General features: G+C 42.1%; 1 protein-coding gene across 8 annotated transcripts in view; it reads left to right on the top strand.

Annotated features, from left to right (window-relative positions):
* The window catches only part of SEMA5A (semaphorin 5A), a 365,023-nt gene extending 345,597 nt beyond the window's left edge, over positions 1–19,426 (top strand). For all 8 annotated transcript variants that reach the window (XM_076330319.1, XM_076330320.1, XM_076330321.1 and 5 more), the window contains exons 19-23: positions 322–492; positions 5,910–6,065; positions 9,182–9,229; positions 11,462–11,673; positions 16,544–19,426. In XM_076330319.1, coding sequence (XP_076186434.1) covers positions 322–492; positions 5,910–6,065; positions 9,182–9,229; positions 11,462–11,673; positions 16,544–16,663 — 707 coding nt within the window. In that variant the 3' untranslated portion in view covers positions 16,664–19,426. The remainder of the gene's footprint in view (positions 1–321; positions 493–5,909; positions 6,066–9,181; positions 9,230–11,461; positions 11,674–16,543) is intronic.
* The last annotated feature ends 2,951 nt before the right edge of the window (positions 19,427–22,377 follow it).

Genomic DNA, 22,377 nt, shown 5'->3' with positions numbered 1-22,377 from the left:
GCTTTGGTATTTTATTTCCTCACAAGTGAGAAAAGAAAAGAAAAAGAAAAAGAAAAGAGTTTTGGCCTTAAAGCTATTATGGTACCCACTGGAAGTGTCTCATATGGATGACTTCCCAGTATACCAGGGGCTTTTAAAATATGTAAATTAAATTGCATTGTGGTAAGATTAAATTTGTGGGCCTATGTTCAGTGACACCTAAAAATGTCCAATAATTTCAGTAGGCCATGAGTTGGATCCACAGAATATGAGAAAGATGGGTTGGATTATGTCATGTCACACATTAACTCGGAACAATATGATTATTTTCTGCCTTTTCAGTGGATGGAGGCTGGTCTTGTTGGTCATCTTGGTCAAAGTGCTCAGCAACTTGTGGAGGAGGGCATTACATGAGAACCCGCTCCTGCACAAATCCGGCACCAGCATACGGAGGAGATATCTGCCTTGGACTGCACACTGAAGAAGCACTCTGCAACACACAGCCGTGTCCAGGTATGATATATCAGCCGATGCAGCTTTGTTGTTTGTGTGCCACAGAATAAGGCATTCACAGTTAGGCAACATAATGCTCCTTGATCTATTATTTAGGAGCAAATAATTTCTCTCCCTTATGAAGTGCACAATCAGTTCTTACATGCTACAATCACATTAAATCAAGTAATAGGATATAGCCTACAGGACACTACCTCCTCTCTCCCTCTTTAAAAATTAAAATTTAAGTTACCAGGTTCCAGGTCTGGATAAACTAAAATTGTAAAGTATTTGAAGTGGATCATGCAAACAGCCTGGGAGACTTTTAATAACAATATCACTAAGAAGTGCATTTATTATAACACTAAACATTCACAGCAAGCAAATTGCTGAGGTTAATATTCAACAACACGTGTTATCAGAAGGTCCTTCAAGTAGATAATGTTTGCCCTGTTTTCATATAAAACACAGAGCAAACCTTAACGCTCTTTGTAAAATACCTTCTTCAACTTCGGATGTTAAGGAGCAGAGACTTCATCTTTTTAAATGACGGTGGAGTACTTAGTAAATGAAATGTCTCGGCACTCCTGTTAGTTGTATGATATTATGGATCATGACTTTTTCTGTAACTTTGACTCTGCCTTTTGACCATATTAAAGGAAACTAATTTTTTTCATGAAATTTAAGTGACAAATAGAGAGTAAAACCATACAAACCCAGATAAAATCATTAGTGAAAAGCCAGTGGGAAAATCTGTTTTCATTTATTGCTGATTAATGGATTACAGGCAACAGCAAAAAAAAAGCAGCTCTGATGCCACATTGTATTACTTGCTTCACTGCGAGCTCTTAGACTTCATAGCAAAAGTTTTCTGCTCATATGATGAGGCTGTGCATGTTAAGGCACAAGCCCCATGAGTTCGAATTTATGGATCCTATTACCTGTGCTGAACTACAATTTAGGTTAATTTCCTTTTCTAGGCACTGCCTGTCTTGCAGCAGAATAAAAGTACCTACTTTGTCAAAATTAAAGCAGATGCAATACTCTGTATTGTGTTTAAAAAACCCCCAAACATAGAAATCAGTTGATGATTTGATTTTTCAAGACAAATAGTATGTATTTGTATGTAGAAGTTACATAGCTGCCTTGAGATCCTTAAGGCATCTTTAAAAGGTCAGAACTGGTGCATTCGTTGTGCTAGTATTGTAGCGATTTCTCTTGTTGTGCATTTGTTTTCTACCGCCATTTTCTAGAAATGACAGTTTGCAAACATTTATAAATAATCTCTCCATCTTATTTGGACCTGCTTGTTAGCCAAATTTTGGAGTAGATGGGGGGTGGAGGAGGAGGAGATTGGTTTCATTTTGGTTCAAGGAAGTGAAAACTTTTATAAAGCAATAAAATTTCAGAGGGTGAAGTGTATTTCTCACATTCTGTGATGTTTTATTAATATTTCAATCTCACTGAAAATTTGCCATAGGTTTTTGAAACAGCGTATCATCAACTAGCTGTGAGAATGGCCCTTGCCTCATGTTTACAATGCAGATTTCAAAACTTTTTTGTACTGCTCTTATTTCACATTGGTATGGGACAAAAATAACTGCAGTGCTACACATGTCAAGTTTGAACAGACTCCTGCATCCCTGCAGAGTCATTTTCTTGTAGTGAGGATCGTGTGGCCAGCAGTTCCTCCTTGTGCAGATCTGGAAGTACCATTGGTGACATTCGCTGCTTGAGTGGCATGTTTAATATAGGAAGGGAATAGTAGTGACACTTGGAATCTAAGAACAAACAACCAACACAGAAATGCATATGCAAAAATGGAAATTATTTATAATGTTTCTTAAGTTGTGAAAAGAGTAAAGATTTCTTGGAATTTTAAATAGTACTTTTTTCTTTGGCCAAAAAAAACCAGCAGAAAACTAAAATTTCTGGAATCCTGATACTAAGGATTTTTTGAGGATATGGAGGGTTAATGGCAAATCCAACTGAAAGTATGCAAGTATGCACTTAAAAGAAAGTAACAGACTTGTGTCTTAACCGGCTGTTACATCAGTTTTTCTCGTCTTTCATTTTAAAAGCTGTATCACTGCGTTCGTGTTTTTTCTTTTAATTTATCCAAATGCAATCGCATTAATATGAATGGAAGCCCTGCACTATTGATCAGTAGTGGTTTATAGGCTGCTTATCAGTAAGTGTAATTAGTTGCAACGGTGTCTCTAATGCACTGAATAAAGCAGTATTTTATACTGAAAGTATTTACTGCTTCTGTAAGAGGGGAAAATATATTCTATCCTTGAATTGCTAACTCACACATGCAAATAATGGATAAAGCAGTTGAGCATTTAGAAATTAGGGTGTAGTTCTGTGTGAAAGAAATTTATAATTTTACAAACTGGTGGGTGGCCTGATCTTTCTGAGGTGCCTTCTTGACCAAGGGATCTTTCAGGAACTGCTTGGACTTAACCTGGCTTCAAAGGCCAGCCAAGACTCTGTAGGAAGAAAACATGACATCTGAGTAAGCCTTGCTGTGTTAGAGGTGAAAAGCAGTTCCAGATTAAACACCTCTCCCATCCACCCTCTCTTTTCCATTCTCGTGACTTTTGCAAAGAACTGAGGAGCAAGTTGAGAGGAGCCTGCCTGAGGTGGAAAGCCTCAGATACTTTGAAGTTAAAGAAATCAAAAGGATGAGGCAGGATTACTGAGTCTGTAGAAGTGCATGCCAAAGCTATGGGTTCAGCCTCTCCGTGATGACAGAGATAGCGGCTCCACAAAGGGCAGGTCTGCCAATGTGAAATGATACATCTGTCAGTCTTGGGTGCCTTACTTCTGTGTGACTCTCTGAGCTCCTAACAGTGGCACTCCTCAAAACACAGGTTTGGTACCAGGATCCACCGTTGCAGGGATGTCCACCCTTCTCAAACGTGCACTAATGTCCCCTCTCTCCTCTTCTGTGATTCTGTGTGCCAGACGGAGCTGATCAGCATGGCACCAGACCCACTGACTACCTGTGCTGTAGCGCCTGGGCGGCACCATGGGACTCCAGGATGGGAGGGAGATGCCCTGTGTTGCATATGTGGGAAGGTCCCAATGCACATAGTGTCTTTTATAGGACCCCCTGCTCAAAACACCTTGACAGAAGACCCATGCCTAAAGGGCAGGCTGGAACAGTAGCCTTGCCCAGCCACCAGTATGCAACCTAGCATGATCTACACGTGCTCAGAGGTTCCTATTTTATCACAGGATGTAGCCCCTTCAGCAAGGAACCTGGTGGGCCAAAAGCACATTGGACAAGACGAGGCTGCAGAGTACATCAGCCAACAAGCTGCATTTAGGATGCTCACGAGCATTTTGGCAGCTGCTGCGTATATCCCAATTATACCAGGACTGGGGAAGAGTATCGGCTCTGGCTTAAGCATGCTCTCTGCCACCGACGAGAGCTGGGCCAAGATTTGTAATGAGCAGCATTCCTTTAAACTTGAACAAGCAGGGCTTTATTGTTACCAAATATTTAAGGTAAGGATCCATGTACTTAGTTTACCTAGGTCCAGCAGCTGACACTGGTGGTGACAACAGCAGCTCCTGGCCGTGCCACACTATATAAGCAGGAAGAAGCCTGCTCCATTTGCTTGACTCCCACCTCAGCTCTCCTACCCCACTGAATTAGGATCCAACTACATTATATCATCTGCCTCCATGTTCCTACTACCCACTCTGCAAATGAGGTCCTCCCAAGACCTCTCCTAGGAAGCAGAAGAGCTGAAGGACAGAGCTGAGTATTCTTGCTCCTCACAATAACAAGATCCTACTGTTTGACATCAGCTGCTTGTGTCAAGGTATTTGCCCTGTTGCTCAAAGGAGGCCCCATCCAGACAGTTGCTAATTGTTCATAAATATCGATATCCAGGTTCTTACATGAGCTGCTGAGTAAATCTGTTTTATGAACAACTCCACAAGTGATGACATGCATCTGAACAACAGACTGCTAGGACTGGTTGCTCCTGTCTCTAACCAGCACGCTTCTACTGTCTTGAAATTGTTCCAGGACCACGGCTTGAGATTTTCTGTGCTGAAGTTAGGTCCATCTCCTCCATCCATTTCTTTTTACCATACTATTGGTTAGGAAGTGAATGTCCAACATTGTCATGGAAAGCATATATTGCTTGACATTTTTCAAGACTGTGATCTCAAATACTCCTGTTAGAATCTGTTAAATTTTAGATGACTAAGAGTTTTAACCTTTTCCTCTATGGCCAAGGGGAAGGTAATGAGTAAATGTGAACCTTGTATGCTGGATTTATGCAATGTATTGAAAGGGTCCCAAAACAGTACAAGGCTTTCCTGACTTTCCGCCCGATTCATAAAAAGTATACCTAACCTTCATGAATTTTCCAAATTATTCACAAATTTTAATGTTCTTCAATCTAACTTGAAACAAAACTAGGTTAATATATACTTTTTTATTTGAAGCAAAATGAAATTTGTAAATTTGCTTCATAGTGACGTAAAATCAATTAGAATTTTGAAGTAGAAACAAAACTGGTTTGGCACACTAGGACTATTTAATGCGTATCAAAACCATAAAACATACCTCAGTGAGAAAGCCAACACAAGAAAGAAAAATGTTTAACTGAGCTCTGTCTTCTACTATACATGCCAAACTCAGAAGATTGCTATGAAGGCAAGACTTGTGCTTGAATTGTAAGAAAGCTGAGCTCAGTAAACTCGCAGCACCTCATGGGAATGAGATCAATTCACTTTATTTAAGGGAAGTATTCTGAGATCACACAGGCATGAAATAAAAATGTCTTAATCAAAACTACATAGGCAGAGGAAGAAATGTAGAGAAACAATAGAAGCTGATAATGAACTGAATGGGGAAGAGAAGGTGAGAATATTTGATGAGATCTATCTACAGCAAAGAAATGGACCTGAAATAACAAAAGCTAAAACCAAAAAAACCCCAACCATATCTGCAAGATACTACTATTTTTGTGGTTAAATAAACATCCTGTTTCAGACCTGGAATACATGCTCTTACAGCTCTCATTGCTACTTGTCAGGTTCATAAAAAAAAGACAGTGTCATTGTCCACCCTAACAACCTAGACTGGAATTAACTCCACAGCAATCGCTCTTTCAGTCACCACCACAGAATCCCTCCAGCTTCTCACTTCCACACACAAAGGCCGCAGCAGAAGCCAAAGCCGTAATACGTCTGTGACAAATTTACCATCACACTCCACATTTCAGAGACTTTTGCCAAAGCTGAACTGCCTTTATTTTATCGTACTGAAAGAGCTGTCCTCTGCTAGTTGGTGGTAGCTGGGGATGAAGCCTTCTGTCATAATTCAGAAATACAGGCTATTTCTCTCTCACTTGGTGTACTTGAAGCATTTAATTGCAGCGTCTGTCTGTGTCCCTCTCTGCCTGTTGCAGACAGCTGGTCCGAGTGGTCCGAGTGGTCCGACTGCGACTCGTCTGGCTTCCAGTTCCGCATTCGTCAGTGCATCATTTTGTTTCCTGTGGGCAGCCAGTGCACGGGCAACACCACCGAGAGCCGAGCCTGTGCTTTGGACTCCAACTTTATACCAGGTGAGATCAGCCTGCTCCTTGAAAGATTAGTGAAATCTCTCAACGTTTCAGGAGCGAGGCGTAGTACTGTTCCAGACTGCACTGTGCAGAGACGAGAGCTGGCACAGGACTTGCCTTTTGTCAGCCAAAGTGTGTTGGTCTACTATGTAGAGCCGATGTTGCTAGATCTAGTGTCTTCATGAAAGTCTGCCTCATGGCACAGAGTGCTGTAGAGCTGTCCCTGCTGTCACGCCTGGGACTTTGGTTAGTCACTGTCACAGCATTCAGCAGGTCCCTCCCCTCCTACTTGGTAGCAGGGTGCAGGGATGGCTACAGACAGCTAGGAGAAATAGTTTGCTCTTTAATTTATGTGTTTTTGAGACTTTGGGGTTATTAGAGAAACATTCCTCTAGGTTTTGTGGTTTGCATATATAAAAGTTGGTGCTGTGGTAGTTAATCTGGAAATCATTTCACAGAGTCCCTTAAATTAATAACTGCTTAGAAAGATAAATACTATTAACTGTGCCCCAGGTCCTTGTCTCCCCCATTAACACTAAGTACCTGACGGATAGTCACGTCATGTATTATTCTATAGCATTTATCGAAACTCATGACTGTACTCTTTTTTTTTTTTTTTTTAAATCACAGCAGTCATTTAAATCCACGCAACAGTATGGGTGGCCACATTGCACTGCTGTTAACAGTCATCTTTCCGCCTGTGTACATTAAAAAAAGCTAGCAGTCTATTCATAGACAGAGAAATTTACATTTTAATGTATCATTTGAAATGCAATTATGTTTACTCAGTACAGCAACCTTTTTTTCCTGTGACTATGCGGTACAGTATAGTACAATATAACAAAGAAATCAACAAATTTAAACACTGTTTTTATGGATGGTGCATAATGCTTTAACTCCCAAATACTATTTTTTCCTCCAAAACCAATGTGAAAAACGTCAGTGTGAAAGCAAAAACTCCCACATTATATTTCCCCCTTTTTCTCAGGCTTTTGAAGCAGCTCCGTTAATATTCACATTCTGTGAATCCCCTGCTTAATCCAATATAAGCGCTACATCTTGTTTTGGAAAGTAGGCATTTTCAGAATCTGAAATGAGCCACCTCTTCTCTCACCCTTCTGGTTTGTTTGCCACTCCTCCTCAAATTACCCATATCACAGCAGATAAGGTCATGCCCATTACGCTCACCTTAGGCAAACTAGCTTGCTTTCTTGGGATCGCTCAGCTTGCTTTCACTCTTCCAGGTCCTCCGACTCAGAGTTCTCTCCCTCCCTCCCTCCCTACCTCCTGACTTCTCTTTCTTTTTCTAATTTACCTCCCTCCTTTCCTCAGCTAGTGTGCTGGCATGTCCACCCTCATGTTGTCTCCTCCTCCTCCTGCTTACCTTAGCTCTGTTCCTTTACAGAACTTAGTACATAGAGTGATTCTTGCAGAGTGCAAAAATGACTCCTCCTCGTCATTGCTGCTCCTGTGTTTCCAGAGTTAGTCCTTACCAACATTACCTTGCAGAGCTTTATGGTTTTCTGGTACATTTTTTTCTGCTTTTTGTTTGGATTGTGAATTAACAGTCTCAACCAGACAAAGTATGCTCTCAGCCTTTAACTCTCTGTGAGAGTGCTGTTCTGTCAGGTCTGATACTTTCTCATTTTGAAAATAGTATTGATTTAGCATGTGAAGAAAGGTAAAAAATTGTGATCCCTTTAGCAGTAGCTGCATGTGGATCATCTTTTGGCGGAGAGCCTACTCTGTTATTCCTCATACAGAAGCTATTGCATACCTGTGGCCATCATTGCTGCCCTTCTCTGGTCTGTTTTTAGTTCTACTAGAGACATCCTTAGATGGGAAAACCAGAGGTGCACACAGTGTTCATGGTGTGGACAGCACATGGGTTTGTAAAGTGCCATGATGCTGATATCCTGTCCTATTCACTATTGCTTTCTTGGTAGTACCTAGCAAGAGGTAGGTACCAAACCTAGAGGCTTGGTTTGCCTCTTTGATTGCTTCTGAGCACTAAGCTGATATTTTCATGGAACAATTTGTCATAAACCCCCAGTCTCACTCATGAGTAGTAATGGTCAGCTCACAGCCCACCATTTTATATGTGAAACCAGGATGGCGTTCTACTGTATATATTACTTTATACTGATCTACCTTCTGTTTCATTTGTTATTTTATTGCCTAGTTTTGTAGGGCACTTCTGCAGCTCTTCACAGCATGCCCTTGTCCATGCTACCTTGACTTTGTATCATCAGCAATCTTCAAACCCACATCTGCCTCCTGCTTTTCTAGCTCTGCTGAAAAGCCTAGGTCCCTGTAGAAGTGGTAACCTTCCTCCCTTGTAAGAACTGGGCACATAGTACTGCCCTGTTTTCTGTCTTTTCCCTCATCTCATTTGTTGCTTGGAAAGCCTTTGACAAGGAACTTAAAAGCTTTTTTGAAATCCAGGTAGACAGTGTCAGTTACCCCACCCATATCCACATGATCATTGACTGTTTCAGAGAGGTTCAAGAGGTTTGTAAGGCAGGACGTCCCTTCACAGAAGCCATGGTTCTGAAGTAAAGAGTGGGAAAACTTGATTGCCAACAGATTTTATTCAATATTTATTCAGAATGTTTCCAAAGTCAAGATGGTAAGGATACAGGCTGGAATTACATTTTATTAGTTTACAATTGAGACCCATGAAATTGGCAGTCATCTTTTCTGAAGATTCATAAATTCCCTCTTCTCTCACTAGTGCTAGATGTGATTTTAGAAGTAATGAGCCCATTTGATCACAAGGTAATTAGACTCTCATTAATTTTACTATTCAGAAAATCAGTGCTTTCTCAACATGCTTAAACTCCACAAAGAATGTTTTCATGTGCACTTCATCTTTTTAATTCCAGAGATGTTTTGAGGCAAGAATTAAATATGTTGCTGCTTTTGCTTGGGAAACTAAGGAACCTGAAGATGTCATGGGACCTTTTTGTTAATTCTACCACATAGTCAAAATCTTTTTTACTTTGGATTTGGAGTGAATGTAGTAGAATAAATTTTTAAATCCTTACTGTGTTAATCAAACTAGTAGTTCTCTGTAATATTTTTTCTCCTTGGCATAAGCGGTTTATTTATTTTTCTAGAAATATCAGTGGCACGATCCAGCAGCATAGAAGAAAAACGATGTGGCGGTAAGCTTTTCAGCTCTAGATGTGCATTAAATGCTGAAATATTGATTCCCCATTTTTTCCTTTTGTTTCACCTTTTGCACTCTCTTAGTTTTATTCTACCTTCTCAATGCCGCATTCTCATTATTTACACTCGTGCAGAAAAAGAGATGTAGTTACTACAGGATTTCTCATTAAATATCCATCTGCCATTGCTCACCTTTGAGACAAGAACATGTATTACTGGATGTTTGTATTTTCTTCTTTTTCAGTATGGCAGTCACCCTTGTCTCAAAAAGAAATTCCTATTATAAGCTAGTTATCAGTAGGTCAAAATTTGTAAAGTTGCTCCACCTTTTTCAGGATAATAATTTCACAGACCTTTTTGGGACTCCAAATGAATAGCAGAAAGCCAGCCTGCTAACTCATTTAATAGCTCAGACTGTATCTGGGACACATTTTCAGCTTCGCTGCCGAAGACAAAACTAAAAAGTAAAAAAAAAAGTTCCATTCCAGAGAGTCCTGATGCTAGCAAAATAAATCTTGAAAGAGAAAACTGTTAAAAAAACCCCAAACAATAAGAAGAAGAAAAAGGAAAAATGACCATTTTTTTGTGCTGAGCTATCACGCTTAGTCTGTGTCGTCATGGTAATAGCTCTGGCCGGTTCTAGTATTCTTCCAGGCACAGATAAGCTGCATTTTTAACCTAATAAGGGACAATGAAAACACAGGGGTTATGCAAGGGTGCTAGTGTGCATGGTAACTTGTTATGGGAGCCAGGATAATGCGATTTGATTTTTTTTCTAATTAGCAGTGGTACATTGAAAACATTTTGGCAAGTTCTGCAACAGTGGGAAATTCTCATAGAAGTGTAGAAGGATATCTCAGTGAAAATTTATATATTGGGTTAGTCAACCTAGTCACCTAAATATTTGTTTGTGTTTCTAAATGCGCAGTAGGCATGTAAAGCTCCTACCTTAGGCATTTGCCAAAAATGGGACCCATGTGCTGGACCATTTTTCTGTATTACAGTGAAAAACGTTAACAGGTGTTTTTCAGACTGGTGCCAGTCTTTCAGTTTAAAATCTTTCGCTTGTGCATGTAGGCAACCACAAACAAATTTTCAGTAATGTTAAGATGAAATTTCCAACATGAGCTTCTCACTGATACTTCTTTGTTAATCAAAAAGCACAGCTCCAGTTCGAAATAACAGTGAAAAGCAGTGTAATTTGTTTATTTCCAGCTAATCCTACTGGTGCCCCATCTGACCCGATATCTCTGTTCAGGAACGTCAGGGCACGATTGTGCTGTAGATTCCCTTCTACAGTTTCATGCAGCAATGAGCTTCCTCTCAGTTTTAATCCTTGCGCAGGTGGAGAGGGTTTCCCACTGTCTGATCCCATAGTATCTTTGAAGGGCAGAGCAGACAGGAGAGTGCTGGGTTCTGAGTTGTTGACTTTGCACTCTCTGGCTGCTATGGTTAAAAGCACACTGAGCTTTAAGGAGTGTCTCTCTTCCGCCCCCTTCCCATTTTCCCCTAAAACACTACTGTTTCTTCCTCACCCCACCCTTCCATATAGAAAAAATTCTGAAGGCTGGAGAAGGGAACAAGTTGGCCATATATCAAAGACAAAGAAACAGTGAGACCCAGCAAGAATCAAAGCAGGGGATGGAAAAAATGTATGCCACTGCTTCTGGGACATGCACCAACTAAAGGGAATACAGAAAACATTTCAGGGAAATTAGGATTGTGATTCAAAGATATCAGGATCTTGTTTATTCTGCCACAAGTCACTATGTGTAAGAGAAAGAACTAGAAGAACAGCAGAGGAGGTGATACTGTAGTTCAATGAAAAAAAGCTATGTATGTACATTATATACATAATTTATATATAAAAAGGCTTTGTTATACAGTCTGAAGAAAGAAATTTTGCTGAACTATTCAAACATACAAAATGCAATTCATTCATCTGTTATTTGGGTTCTGAACTTGTTTAAGCATCTTTCAAAAATCTTCAGTCTTAATACTTACAGAGATGTATGGGTATCTAAGATTCTTATAATGATCCCTTCAGGGAAGTACAGTGCATTTGCTACTGCAGGGATAAACCATTGCAGCTGAGATGTTTCTGGGAAAGAGATGAAATTTCCCTTATCCTTATTTGAATCAAGCACTTGTCTACATTTTTCCCCAAGCTTAAGCTTTTATTGCTACTTCCTTAAAAATAAGATTGTCTTCTGCTCTCTACTCTGCAGAGTTCAACATGTTTCACATGATTGCAGTGGGATTAAGTAGCTCAATACTTGGTTGCCTCCTTACGCTGCTTGTTTACACTTACTGCCAACGATACCAACAACAGTCCCATGATGCAACTGTCATCCATCCTGTGTCACCAGCTCCTCTAAACACCAGCATTACCAACCATATCAACAAACTGGACAAATATGATTCTGTAGAAGCCATCAAGGTGAGAAGTGGGTTGGGAGCTCTATAATGCACAACGTATATGGTCATAGAATCATAGAATCATAGAATACTTTGGGTTGGAAGGGACCTCTAAAGGTCATCTAGTCCAAACCCCCTGCCATGGGCAGGGACATCTTCAACTAGATCAGGTTGCTCAGAGCCCCGTCCAACCTGACCTTGAAGGTTTCCAGGGATGGGGCATCCACCACCTCTCTGGGCAACCTGTGCCACTGCTTCACCACCCTCAGCATAAAAAATTTCTTCCTTCTATCTAGTCTAAATCTACGTCCCTTTAGTTTAAAGCCATTCCCCCTTGTCCTGTCACAACAGGCCCTGCTAAAAAGCTTACCACCATCGTTTTTATAAGCCCCCTTTAAGTACTGATAGGCTGCAATCAGGTGTCCCCGAAGCCTTCTCTTCTCTAGGCTGAACAACCCCAACTCTCTCAGCCTTTCTTCGTAGGGGAGGTGTCCACCCCTCTGATCATTTTTGTGACCCTCTTCTGGACCTACTCCAACAGGTCCATGTCTTTCTTATGCTGAGGGCTCCAGAGCTGGACGCAGGACTCCAGGTGGGGTCTCACCAGAGCAGAGTAGAGGAGCAGAATCACCTCCCTCGACCTGCTGGCCACACTTCTTCTGATGCAGCCCAGGATACGGTTGGCCTTCTGGGCTGCGAGCGCACATTGCTGGCTCGTGTCCAGCTTTTCATCCACCAGTACCCCCAAGTCCTTCTCGGCAGGGCTGCTCTCAATCCCTTCATCCCCCAGCCTGTATTGATACCGGGGGTTGCCCTGACCCAGGTGTAGGACCTTGCACTTGGCCTTGTTGAACCTCATGAGGTTCACACGGGCCCACTTCTCGAGCTTGTCCAGGTCCCTCTGGATGGCATCCCATCCCTCTGGCGTGTCAACCACACCATTCAGCTTGGTGTCATCTGCAAACTTGCTGAGGGTGAGCTCGATCCCACTGTCTATGTCATTGGTGAAGATATTAAACAGGACTGGTCCCAGTACGGACCCCTGTGGGACGCCACTCATCACCAGTCTCCATCTGGACATTGAGCCGTTGACCACTACCCTCTGGATGCGACCATCTAACCAATTCCTCACCCACCGGACAGTCCATCCATCAAATCCCTACCTCTCCAGTTTAGAGAGAAGGATGTTGTGGGGGACCGTGTCAAAGGCCTTACAGAGGTCCAGATAGATGACATCTGTAGCCCTTCCCATGTCCACTGATGTAGTCACTCCATCATAGAAGGCCACTAGGCTAGGGAGGCAGGACTTGCCCTTGGTGAAGCCATGCTGGCTGTCTTGAATCACCTCCCTGTCCTCCATGTGCCTTAGCATAGCTTCCAGGAGGATCTGCTCCATGATCTTCCCAGGCACAGAGGTGAGACTGACTGGCCTGTAGTTCCCCGGGTCTTCCTTTTTTCCCTTTTCAATAAATGGGGGTTATGTTTCCCCTTTTCCAGTCAGTGGGAATGTCACCGGACTGCCATGACTTCTCGAATACGATGCATAGTGGCTTAGCAACTTCATCCGCCAGTTCCCTCAGGACCTGCGGATGGATCTCATCAGGTCCCATGGACTTGCGCACCTTCAGGTGCCTTAGATGGTCTCAAACCTGATGTTCTCCTACAGTGGGTGGCTCTTCATTCTCTCAGTCCCTGCCTTTGCCTTCTGTGGCTTGGGTGGTGAGGCTTGAGCACTTGCCGGTGAAGACTGAGGCAAAAAAGTCATTGAGTACCTCCACCTTCTCCGTGTCCCGTGTAACCAGGTCTCCCATTTCCTTCCAGAGAGGGCCCACATTTTCCCTTGTCTTCCTTTTATCCCCGACGTAACTATAGAATCTTTTCTTGTTGCCCTTGATGTCCTGGCCAGATTTAATTCGATCAGGGCTTTAGCTTTCCTAACCTGATCCCTGGCTGCTCGGACAATTTCTCTGTATTCCTCCCAGGCTACCTGTCCTTGCTTCCACCCTCTGTAGGCTTCCTTTTTGTGTTGGAGTTTGTCCAGGAGCTCCTTGTTCATCCATGCAGGCCTCCTGGCATTTTTGCCTGACTTCCTCTTTGTTGGGATGCATCGCTCCTGAGGTTGGAGGAAGTGATCCTTGAATATTACCCAGCTTTCTTGGGCCCCTCTTTCCCTCCAGGGCTTTGTCCCATGGCACTCTACCAAGCAGATCCCTGAAGAGGCCAAAGTCCGCTCTCCTGAAGTCCAGGGTAGTGAGCTTGCTGTGCGCCCTCCTCGGTGCCCTAAGGATCTTGAACTCCACCATTTTGTGGTCACTGCAGTCCAGGCTGCCCTTGAGCTTCGCATTCCCCACCAGCCCCTCCCTGTTGCTCAGAACAAGGTCCAGCATAACACCTCTCCTCGTTGGCTCCTCTACCACTTGGAGAAGGAAGTTATCATTGACGCATTCCAGGCACCTCTTGGATTGCTTATGCCCTGCCGTGTTGTCCCTCCAACAGATGTCAGGGTGGTTGAAGCCTCCCATGAGGACCATGGCTTGTGAGCCTGAGGCTGCTCCTATCTGTCTATAGAGGGCCTCATCTGCTCAGTCTTCCTGGTCAGCTGGCCTGTAGCAGACCCCCACCGTAATGTCACCTGTCCCTGCCTTCCCTTTAATCCTGGTCTATAAGCTCTCGGTCGGCTCCCCATCCATCCCCAGGCAGAGCTCCATGCACTCCAGCTGGTCATTGACAAAGAGGGTGACACCCCCTCCTCGTCTCCCCTGCCTGTCCTTCCTAAAGAGCCTGTATCCCTCCATCCCAACACTTCAATCATAGGAGCCATCCCACCACGTCTCCGTGATGCCAATAAGGTTGTAGCCCTGCCAGCGTGCGCATGTCTCCAACTCCTCTTGTTTATTCCCCATGCTACGTGCGTTTGCATAGAGGCATTTAAGTTGGGCCCCCGATGAAGCTGTCTTACTGGCTGGAGTTCCTTTGTGCTGCTCTTCAGGCACTCTCCTGCTGGCCTGTGATCCTTCTCCAGGCTCTGGGCACCTATTGCTGGCCCTGGCGTCAAACTGGTAGGAGTGGGATGGACTGAGGTTCTCCTCCTCTGGCAACTTTTGTTTAAGCTCTTCACCAGCTTGGCAAGCCTATGACTGAAGATGCTCTTCCCCTTCTCTGACAGATGGACCCCATTAGCCCCCAGCAGACCAGGTTTCTCAAAGCCAGTCCCATGGTCTAAGTAGCTAAACCCCTGGCTGTGGCACCAGTCCCGTAACCATTTGTTGACTCGCCAGATTCGACTGGCCCTTTCAAACCCCTTCCCTTTGACCGGCAGGATTGATGAAAAAACTACCTGCGCTCCTGAGTCCCTTACCGCTGCTCCCAGGGCTCTGCAGTCCTTCTTGATAGTCCTCAGACCGCTCCTGGCTGTGTCACTGGTGCCCACGTGAAACAGCAGCAGCGGATAATAGTCAGTGGATTGTACGAGGCTTGGTAGCCTCTCGGTGACAGCTTGGTAGCCTCTCGGTGACAATATGGTATGGTCCTAGACAACAGTTCTGCTGTATCAAACGAACACTACTTGCTAGTTTTCTGCAGTGGCATTTGGACTCAAATTATGCTGATTGTTAATAACAAAAATAGATTTCACTTGAAGCATTGTAATTACAGATCCTTTCCTTCGTCAGTCCCTATTACACAGGAGTTAGATTTTGTGTGTATGTGTAATTTATACAGCAGCAGCCTTTCCTGGAAAAAAACAGACCACTCAAGTTTTGTTTTGTGGTTTTGGTTTTTTTTCCTAATTGTGTTCCCTAGTGGCTTGTTCAAGAAGTAAATAAGGCCATTAACAATCATCGTGACATATACTGAAGATAATCCTTTGGCTCCCGTGATACGGTGTTGAGGGCACTGTTCATCTTCCTGCACTGTCTTTATACAGGAGATGTATCTGGTGCATATATTATGGGTCAGACTCTCAGCTAGTGTTCCCACCCAAAATACTCTGTAAATGAGCAGTACAGATTTACACTAGCTGAGAGTCTGGCATGATATCTGTATCATATGATCATTGTTCCCAAACAGCTATTTTCTTTTTATGACCTTTTAGAATAGCTCTGCTTTTCAGATCCACTGGATTAAGGAAGGATGAGCGTTCTGAAAATACCTAGCTCAGTATCTTCAGATTACACGGTTTATTCATGCAGCTGCAAAGCTTTTTGTAAATGAGGATTTTTCTTAAATCCTACCTGGATAATCCAGTTTTTAATTTCTGCATTTTTCTTTCATTTTAAAGAATTTAATTAAAAACGGCAAGAAAAGTCTAGAGTTTGTAATCAGTGGTGGAATATGTACCTAATTTAAAGCTTTTGCAAACTCCACTAATCATCTCTCTGGATAGCTACAGAGCTACAGAAATAAAAAAAAACTTTGAAAATTCATACTCTAAATACCCATATAACTTTTAAAAAAAACAGGATTTACACTCTTAAGACCTTCAGACATTTCTCCTACATTTTGCATTTGAAAATTGAGGAATTAATGCAGTAAAGAGAAAATAATTCTTATTCAGTAAAAAAGTAATGTGTGAATCATTCTAATAGGAAGAACTGAGTATGTATGATTAAGAAGTATTTTTAATCATAACGTTAGTTTTATAATATTGGGGGGGGGGAAGTGCCTGGCTTTACTTTATTGAGTAGCATTGCTTTTTGTAGGAATGTTATTATGTAAGCAGATACATGCAAATGCACGTTTTTGTAACTGTGCAGGTATTTGTCAATGCATTTTTGACTGACTTACTATACACAGATATTTGCCACAAAAATTGCCTTGGTGAAAGAGCACTTAGTGGCTACCTTTCTTCTGTCCTTCCCATTTTCTTATCTCTCTCTTTTTTTTTTCCCCAGGCATTTAACAAAAACAACCTGATTCTGGAGGAGAGAAACAAATACTTCAATCCACATCTTACTGCAAAGACTTATTCTAATACCTATTTTACAGATTTCAATAATTATGATGAGTACTAATGGGCTTGTGTATTTTCTGGCATCCTGTAACTCCCCAGTCCCCAAGGCCTGTGCTACTTGACTGCTCATGTGATTGAGGCTTCAGAGATGAAGTTCAGAGACATTTCAAGCACGATCCAAGCCATCAGTGTCCCTTTGCTGCCAAAAGCCCCAAACACCTGTTTGTGACATGATGTTTTCTTTGCAGGGTGCGAGGTTGGCCTTCAGTGTCGGGTGCAGCTATAGTCCCTCGGTGTCGCTGGACCACTCATAAGGATTGCATCGCTTCACTCAGTTTCATAAACTTCCAGTCAGATTTCTCTAAGAAGTGACTAAGTAATTCCTGAGCTTTAAAAAAAATAATAATGTTACCCCTTAAAGCTGCGCCAGGAGTACAAATCTAATTTTCTTTTTAGGCATTGTCTTTTATTTCCATGAGGCTTGAAAAGGGAGCTCTGCTGTTAGCCACGGAGCCCTCTGTGCGATCTCCTGAAGCTCACACCACCAAAAAGAGCTCGCAGGGTGCTGGGAACAACGACAAGAAGAAACGTGGTGGTCTAGCGATGCTGTGCAGCAGCTCTGGGCTCTCTAGGGCTGATCTTCCTGGGCTGTAAATCACTCTGGCTGTAGTTCAGCTGTGCCGTACCGAGGGATACAATCTTGTAATTAACCCAGAAAGCTACAGGGTTGGTGGTTTCCAGTTGCGAGCCAAGTCCAGTCGCATAAAGCCTTCACCTAGTTCGATTTAATTTTTGGTAGGGTGTGCAAGGGCATGTCCCACAGGGAGGCGGAGGGAGGAGGGCGGGTAGGAGAGGCACACTGGAAGGTTTTTCTGTGTGTCGTTAGTAAACCGGCCTTGCTGCAGCATTTGGGTTTGCACGAGTTGTGGCATCCCACAGGCTTCCTCCCGCTGGGGCGTGCGTATGGGAACCCGCTCGTCTCTCTGCTGTAGCACTCGCCGTCAGGCTGGTCACGGAAAGATACGACTGCACCGCGTTTTGTGTGCCTTCTCAGGCTCTTGGGGGTACGTAGGCATAATCGTAGATCTGCTTTTCTCTTTCCAGCTTTTACTTTATATGCACGTCTGACAAACAAAGCTGGCTCAGAAAACGCAGATGTATTTGCAAAGCGCTGTCTCATCTTGCTGCCATGTCCGACCCACGCTAGTCAGCCCCTAGAGGAACATTCTTACGGTGTTTTAAGTGAATATCTTGTTGGACTTCATTGATGTAAATATTTAAAATAATGTTTTGAGTTTTAAGTTATCAGTTTTAATTCCTTTTGTAGTGGCAGGTGAGGAAACACAAAGGATTTTTATACCGTTTTCTTTGTTCTGTCTGTCTTCACCCACATACATGACATTGTTATTTTTGTATCTGAAATTCCAGATGTATAATTGAAAAGAAAAGGGCAGGGATTTGGGCCAGATTTGCCAGAGTACTTAGTAGTAAGGCAGCATTTGTTATTCTCAGAAGTTTGTGAGAAGAAATTAAAAGTGAATATTAAGGATTAAAGAATTGGGCTTTCATTTTTTTGAGCATGCTAGATGCAAAGATAATATACCAGGAAGGTATGCAAGGAGAAGCAGAGTGGCAATGTTCCCATTCTGCGTTTAGAGCCATTGATCATTAGGTTATGCTATGATAGGCAAATAGATAAAAACATGTACAGATTATAATGATTCAAAACTATGTACAAAAAAAGCAAGAAGTACCAAGAAACATTGATCACGTGAGACTGCATTTGAGCACCGCTTTGGTGGTCCAGCCACTTACATAGCAAGGGTAAACACGGTATCTAACGACGGCAATGAGCAGCATTTTTGAACGGGGATAGATCTGAATGTAGCACTATGCTTCCTATCTCTGTTCTGCAGTAAAATGGAAAAATGCAAAGCAAGTGGTCTTTGGAAAGCTGTGCAGTAAAATGAACGCACATTTAACATCTATGAAAATAATTAAGATCAGCCACCTATTTTTTCCAGCTGAATAGTTCTCCCTGTTACTAACTCAGTCAGAAGAAAGCACTCCACCCTTGCACCAGTTCATCTCCAGAAAGTATAATAATACTGGTTCTCTGTAATTTGTGATTTTTTTACTGTACATTTAGATTTGGTTTTCCAGGAAAAAACTAGCTGATTGCCCTTGGGTAAGAGAAATTTTCTCTGCAAGTAAATTCAGTGAAACAGATAGAGCGGGAAAAAGCTCTCCAAATCATAACTAGTCCAGTATCTGAATCACTCTGTTCATGCCAAAAGATAAAATTTTACATTTAAATGAGATAAATAAAATCTATATTGCTGCCACTGCCAAGAAAAAGCAGCACACACACATACACACGTAGGCACAACACTGTTCCTCTCTGCCCCTCTCATAAGAGCACATTAGTCTGACTTACGGATTTTATATTTAGACTATTAGTTATGAGACAAATATCTTAAAAATATTTGAACTATGTATTTTTATTTTAACCTTTTTTAATTAAAATTATCTGAAATTAGCTTTTTTTTAACTCTTCAGTAGTTTGAGGCACACCTATCTTTACAGTGATCTATTTTCCATTCTTTTCATGGATAGATACATATGTTAGATATGTGTTATATATGCAGTAATAATACCCTAGGTTAAGTCTGCATGATCATAGGTAGAAGTGCATTTAGCAGATGCTCAGTCTGCTCACACTTCCGTCTCCCAAAGGAGTATTTCAGGTGTTCCAGATCTTTGAGCAACTCCCATGTGATGTCATTTAAACACCTTTCCAACTTGTCAGAAAAGTGTTTCTTTTAAACTTCCCCCCCCCCCCCCCCCCCGTCGTTTAGCTTCCTAAATTACATTGTTCTAATTCACAGGCAGAGGTATATTCAAACCTCTCTCTGAAACAGTAGGGTAAACATGGAAATTTCACAGCAATTCAATGAGAAAAAATTTATGGCAAGGTCTCCTTGTCAAGCTAGATTCTGAGACAACAGGTTTTAAAGCCATTTGATGTGTCTTAGGTAATTTTAGAGGACCCTAGATGTACCGCCTATATCAGTATTTTCACCTTCTGAGTTCTACACGTATGCCCAGGTATTTTAATACAGCCTTTCCTAATACGTGGAGGAAAGCAAAGTGCAGTCTCTAATATTTTCAATTTACTTTATTTAGCATTTTTTCTAAAATAGGCTACATACATTTTGGTGAAAAGCGGATTTCTGCATGAAAGCTCTTATTTTTCTTTTGCCAAAAATGTAACAAAGTGGGCATTTGCCTGCAAATCTTGTTTAAGGTGATGGAGCTCTCAAATTTGCACAAGGGTAAAATTTGGTTCTTACATCATTGTTCTGTTCTTGGAAGGGGAAAATCAACTCCCCTGCTCATTAAATGCCATGCTTAAATACTCCTTATCCTTTCGCTTGGATAAAGTGATCTTTTCTGGATAAATAATTGTATTACCCCTGATGCCAATAGTTAAAATTACTAAATCCCTTTTGCACTGATTGCATAAATTTAAAAATGTTTCTCTATTTTGAGTGCAAACATATCAGCAGATAGATCAAAATTCTCTGAGTAAAGCTGTTTATGTGTAGCCCTGCTAGATGGAGTGAGGAGGAAGCAGGATTGCCAGTCAGATCCTGTACAGTATATACTTTCATTGGATAACTCAAAGTAGAATTGTGCTTGAGTACACATTTTGGGCTTATTTTCGTGTCTGATACATAGCGTACATTCCCCAGTTCCTTAGAGAATGAACTCCTGTGCTTGCAGATTTACCTTGTACTTTGATTTGAGCCTGACGACCTTTATGGTCATTTAAAGTTACTTTACGTGGAAGCTTTTCCAGCCGTTTGCAGTCACCTGCTGTTGGAGCAGTGTGGTTTGGCTAAAACTAATCAAGAGATTTTTGACTAGTATTAGGTTTTTCATAAGAGAGTGGGTGAAGGAATGGGGCTTAAATGACTTTGATTTCCAGGCTATTAAGCGGTACTGATTAAAGTCTCAGATGGGTGTAGGACACTGTGCATTTAGTCAGCTCTACCAGAACTCCGCAGTAACCTGTGGGAAAATACCACATCAATGTACAAATCAAGAGCTACCAAAGCACTTAAGTGAAGAAAGTTCTCAGAGCATCAGACCATATGGCTGTTCAAACCAGAAAAGAAAGTAAGAGGTCCCAGATGCAACAAAAATGTTAATGGGAATAAATGCTTCAATATTTTTTCCTCATAGTTATAGAATAAATATATTCACTTCTTTAAATGTGGGACCAGTTTTATTAAAATCAGCGCAACATAAGCACATTCCTAAAGTTAATTGTATGCCTAATGGCTTTGCTGTATGAGATCAATTCTGTAAACAGTTTAGCCTGAGCTTTGCTCGCTGTGCTTGAGGCATCTGACCAATTTCTGATTGTAGCTGCCACCAGCACCCTCTATGTCTCGTCGGGGAGAACATCCGTAGATGGGCAGGGTTACGTCCTGGCGAGGGCTTGTGTCTCTCCACCAACACTATAGTGAGCCTAGAGGGTTACACTTCTACTTTTCACTGTCATTTGGATGCCTAAATTTAGATGGGCAAAAGCTAGGCTCTTGAGTATGATTTTACTCATCACATAAGTAACCACACTGAGTTCAGTGGTCTGGATGTAACAAGTTACTTATTTTAATGTGTTTACAGGATTGAGCCCAAAATATATTGCTTCTGCACAAATCCATGCACAGTACAACATGACTTCAATAGTAAAAAACCAGATTCATTAAAATTGTTCACAAGCAAATCTGCATCTTGATATCAGGGAATAGATACGTGTTTATTGTGTGAGGTATTTGAATTCATTCCTTTCTTTGCTAAATAAATGAATGATAAAACAAGATACTGCTTGACTTCATTTAAAAGCCATTCTTCTAAATAAAGAAGGGTTCTGGGATCTGTGAGTGTTTTCCCTTTCTTTCTCTCTTCGCTTCTCCACAGAAATGAATCTGTGTGCGGCTGAAACGGCCTTTAGCTAGACTGTTCTGTGTAGCGGAATGAATGCTTTGCATTGTGTTGCCATGCGACAACATTTTCTAACTGGGATGGTACAAAGAGGTAAATGTGCTAACCTGGGAGGTTTGGCAAAGATTTCAACCCCAGCAGTAGCAAGGGTAGGCAAAGTGGAAACAGAAATGCGGAAGAATGTGACTGAAGGCTTGGCAAACTCGTCAGTAAACTTTCACAGAAACTTAGAGGCTTTTTGGGAACTGCCAAGGGCAAGGCTGTTGAGGTGTGACCTCCTGAGTAGTCAAGCCAGCTAGTTGCTCAAGCAAAAAGCAGGCTGATTGCAACAGGTGCTTGTGCAAAGTTGTGACCGTTACTGAGCATTAGGGGAGAAAAATGCTTTCGCAAGCAGTAAGCGCTGCAGTACAGGTGGCATTTTGGCAACATCTGTGTTGGTAGGAAGCACAGGGCAACAGGAGCAGATCTGTAGAGCAAAACAGCTGGTGCTGAACTCCTGGGTTTTGGACTAGCTCCAGGCTAGTCCCACAGGCTGAACACCCACTACCAGTTAGAGTGTACCTCTTTAGTTTCGCTCATTCATTAAAAAAACCCAAACAAACAAACAAACAAACACACCAGACGGCATGCTCTGAGACTGCTCCGTGGTGCAAATGAAAGCACGGTGAGAGGTGTACCAGGAACAGATAAACCTTTTGTTTCCAGTTGGCTCTTTGGATCCAGGTTGGGCACTTTTTTTGCATACTTTCCCCCTTGCCTTTT

This window comes from Aptenodytes patagonicus, chromosome 2 (assembly GCF_965638725.1).
Source record: "Aptenodytes patagonicus chromosome 2, bAptPat1.pri.cur, whole genome shotgun sequence".
Lineage (NCBI taxonomy): Eukaryota > Metazoa > Chordata > Aves > Sphenisciformes > Spheniscidae > Aptenodytes > Aptenodytes patagonicus.
This window is presented reverse-complemented; position numbering and strand designations above follow the sequence as displayed.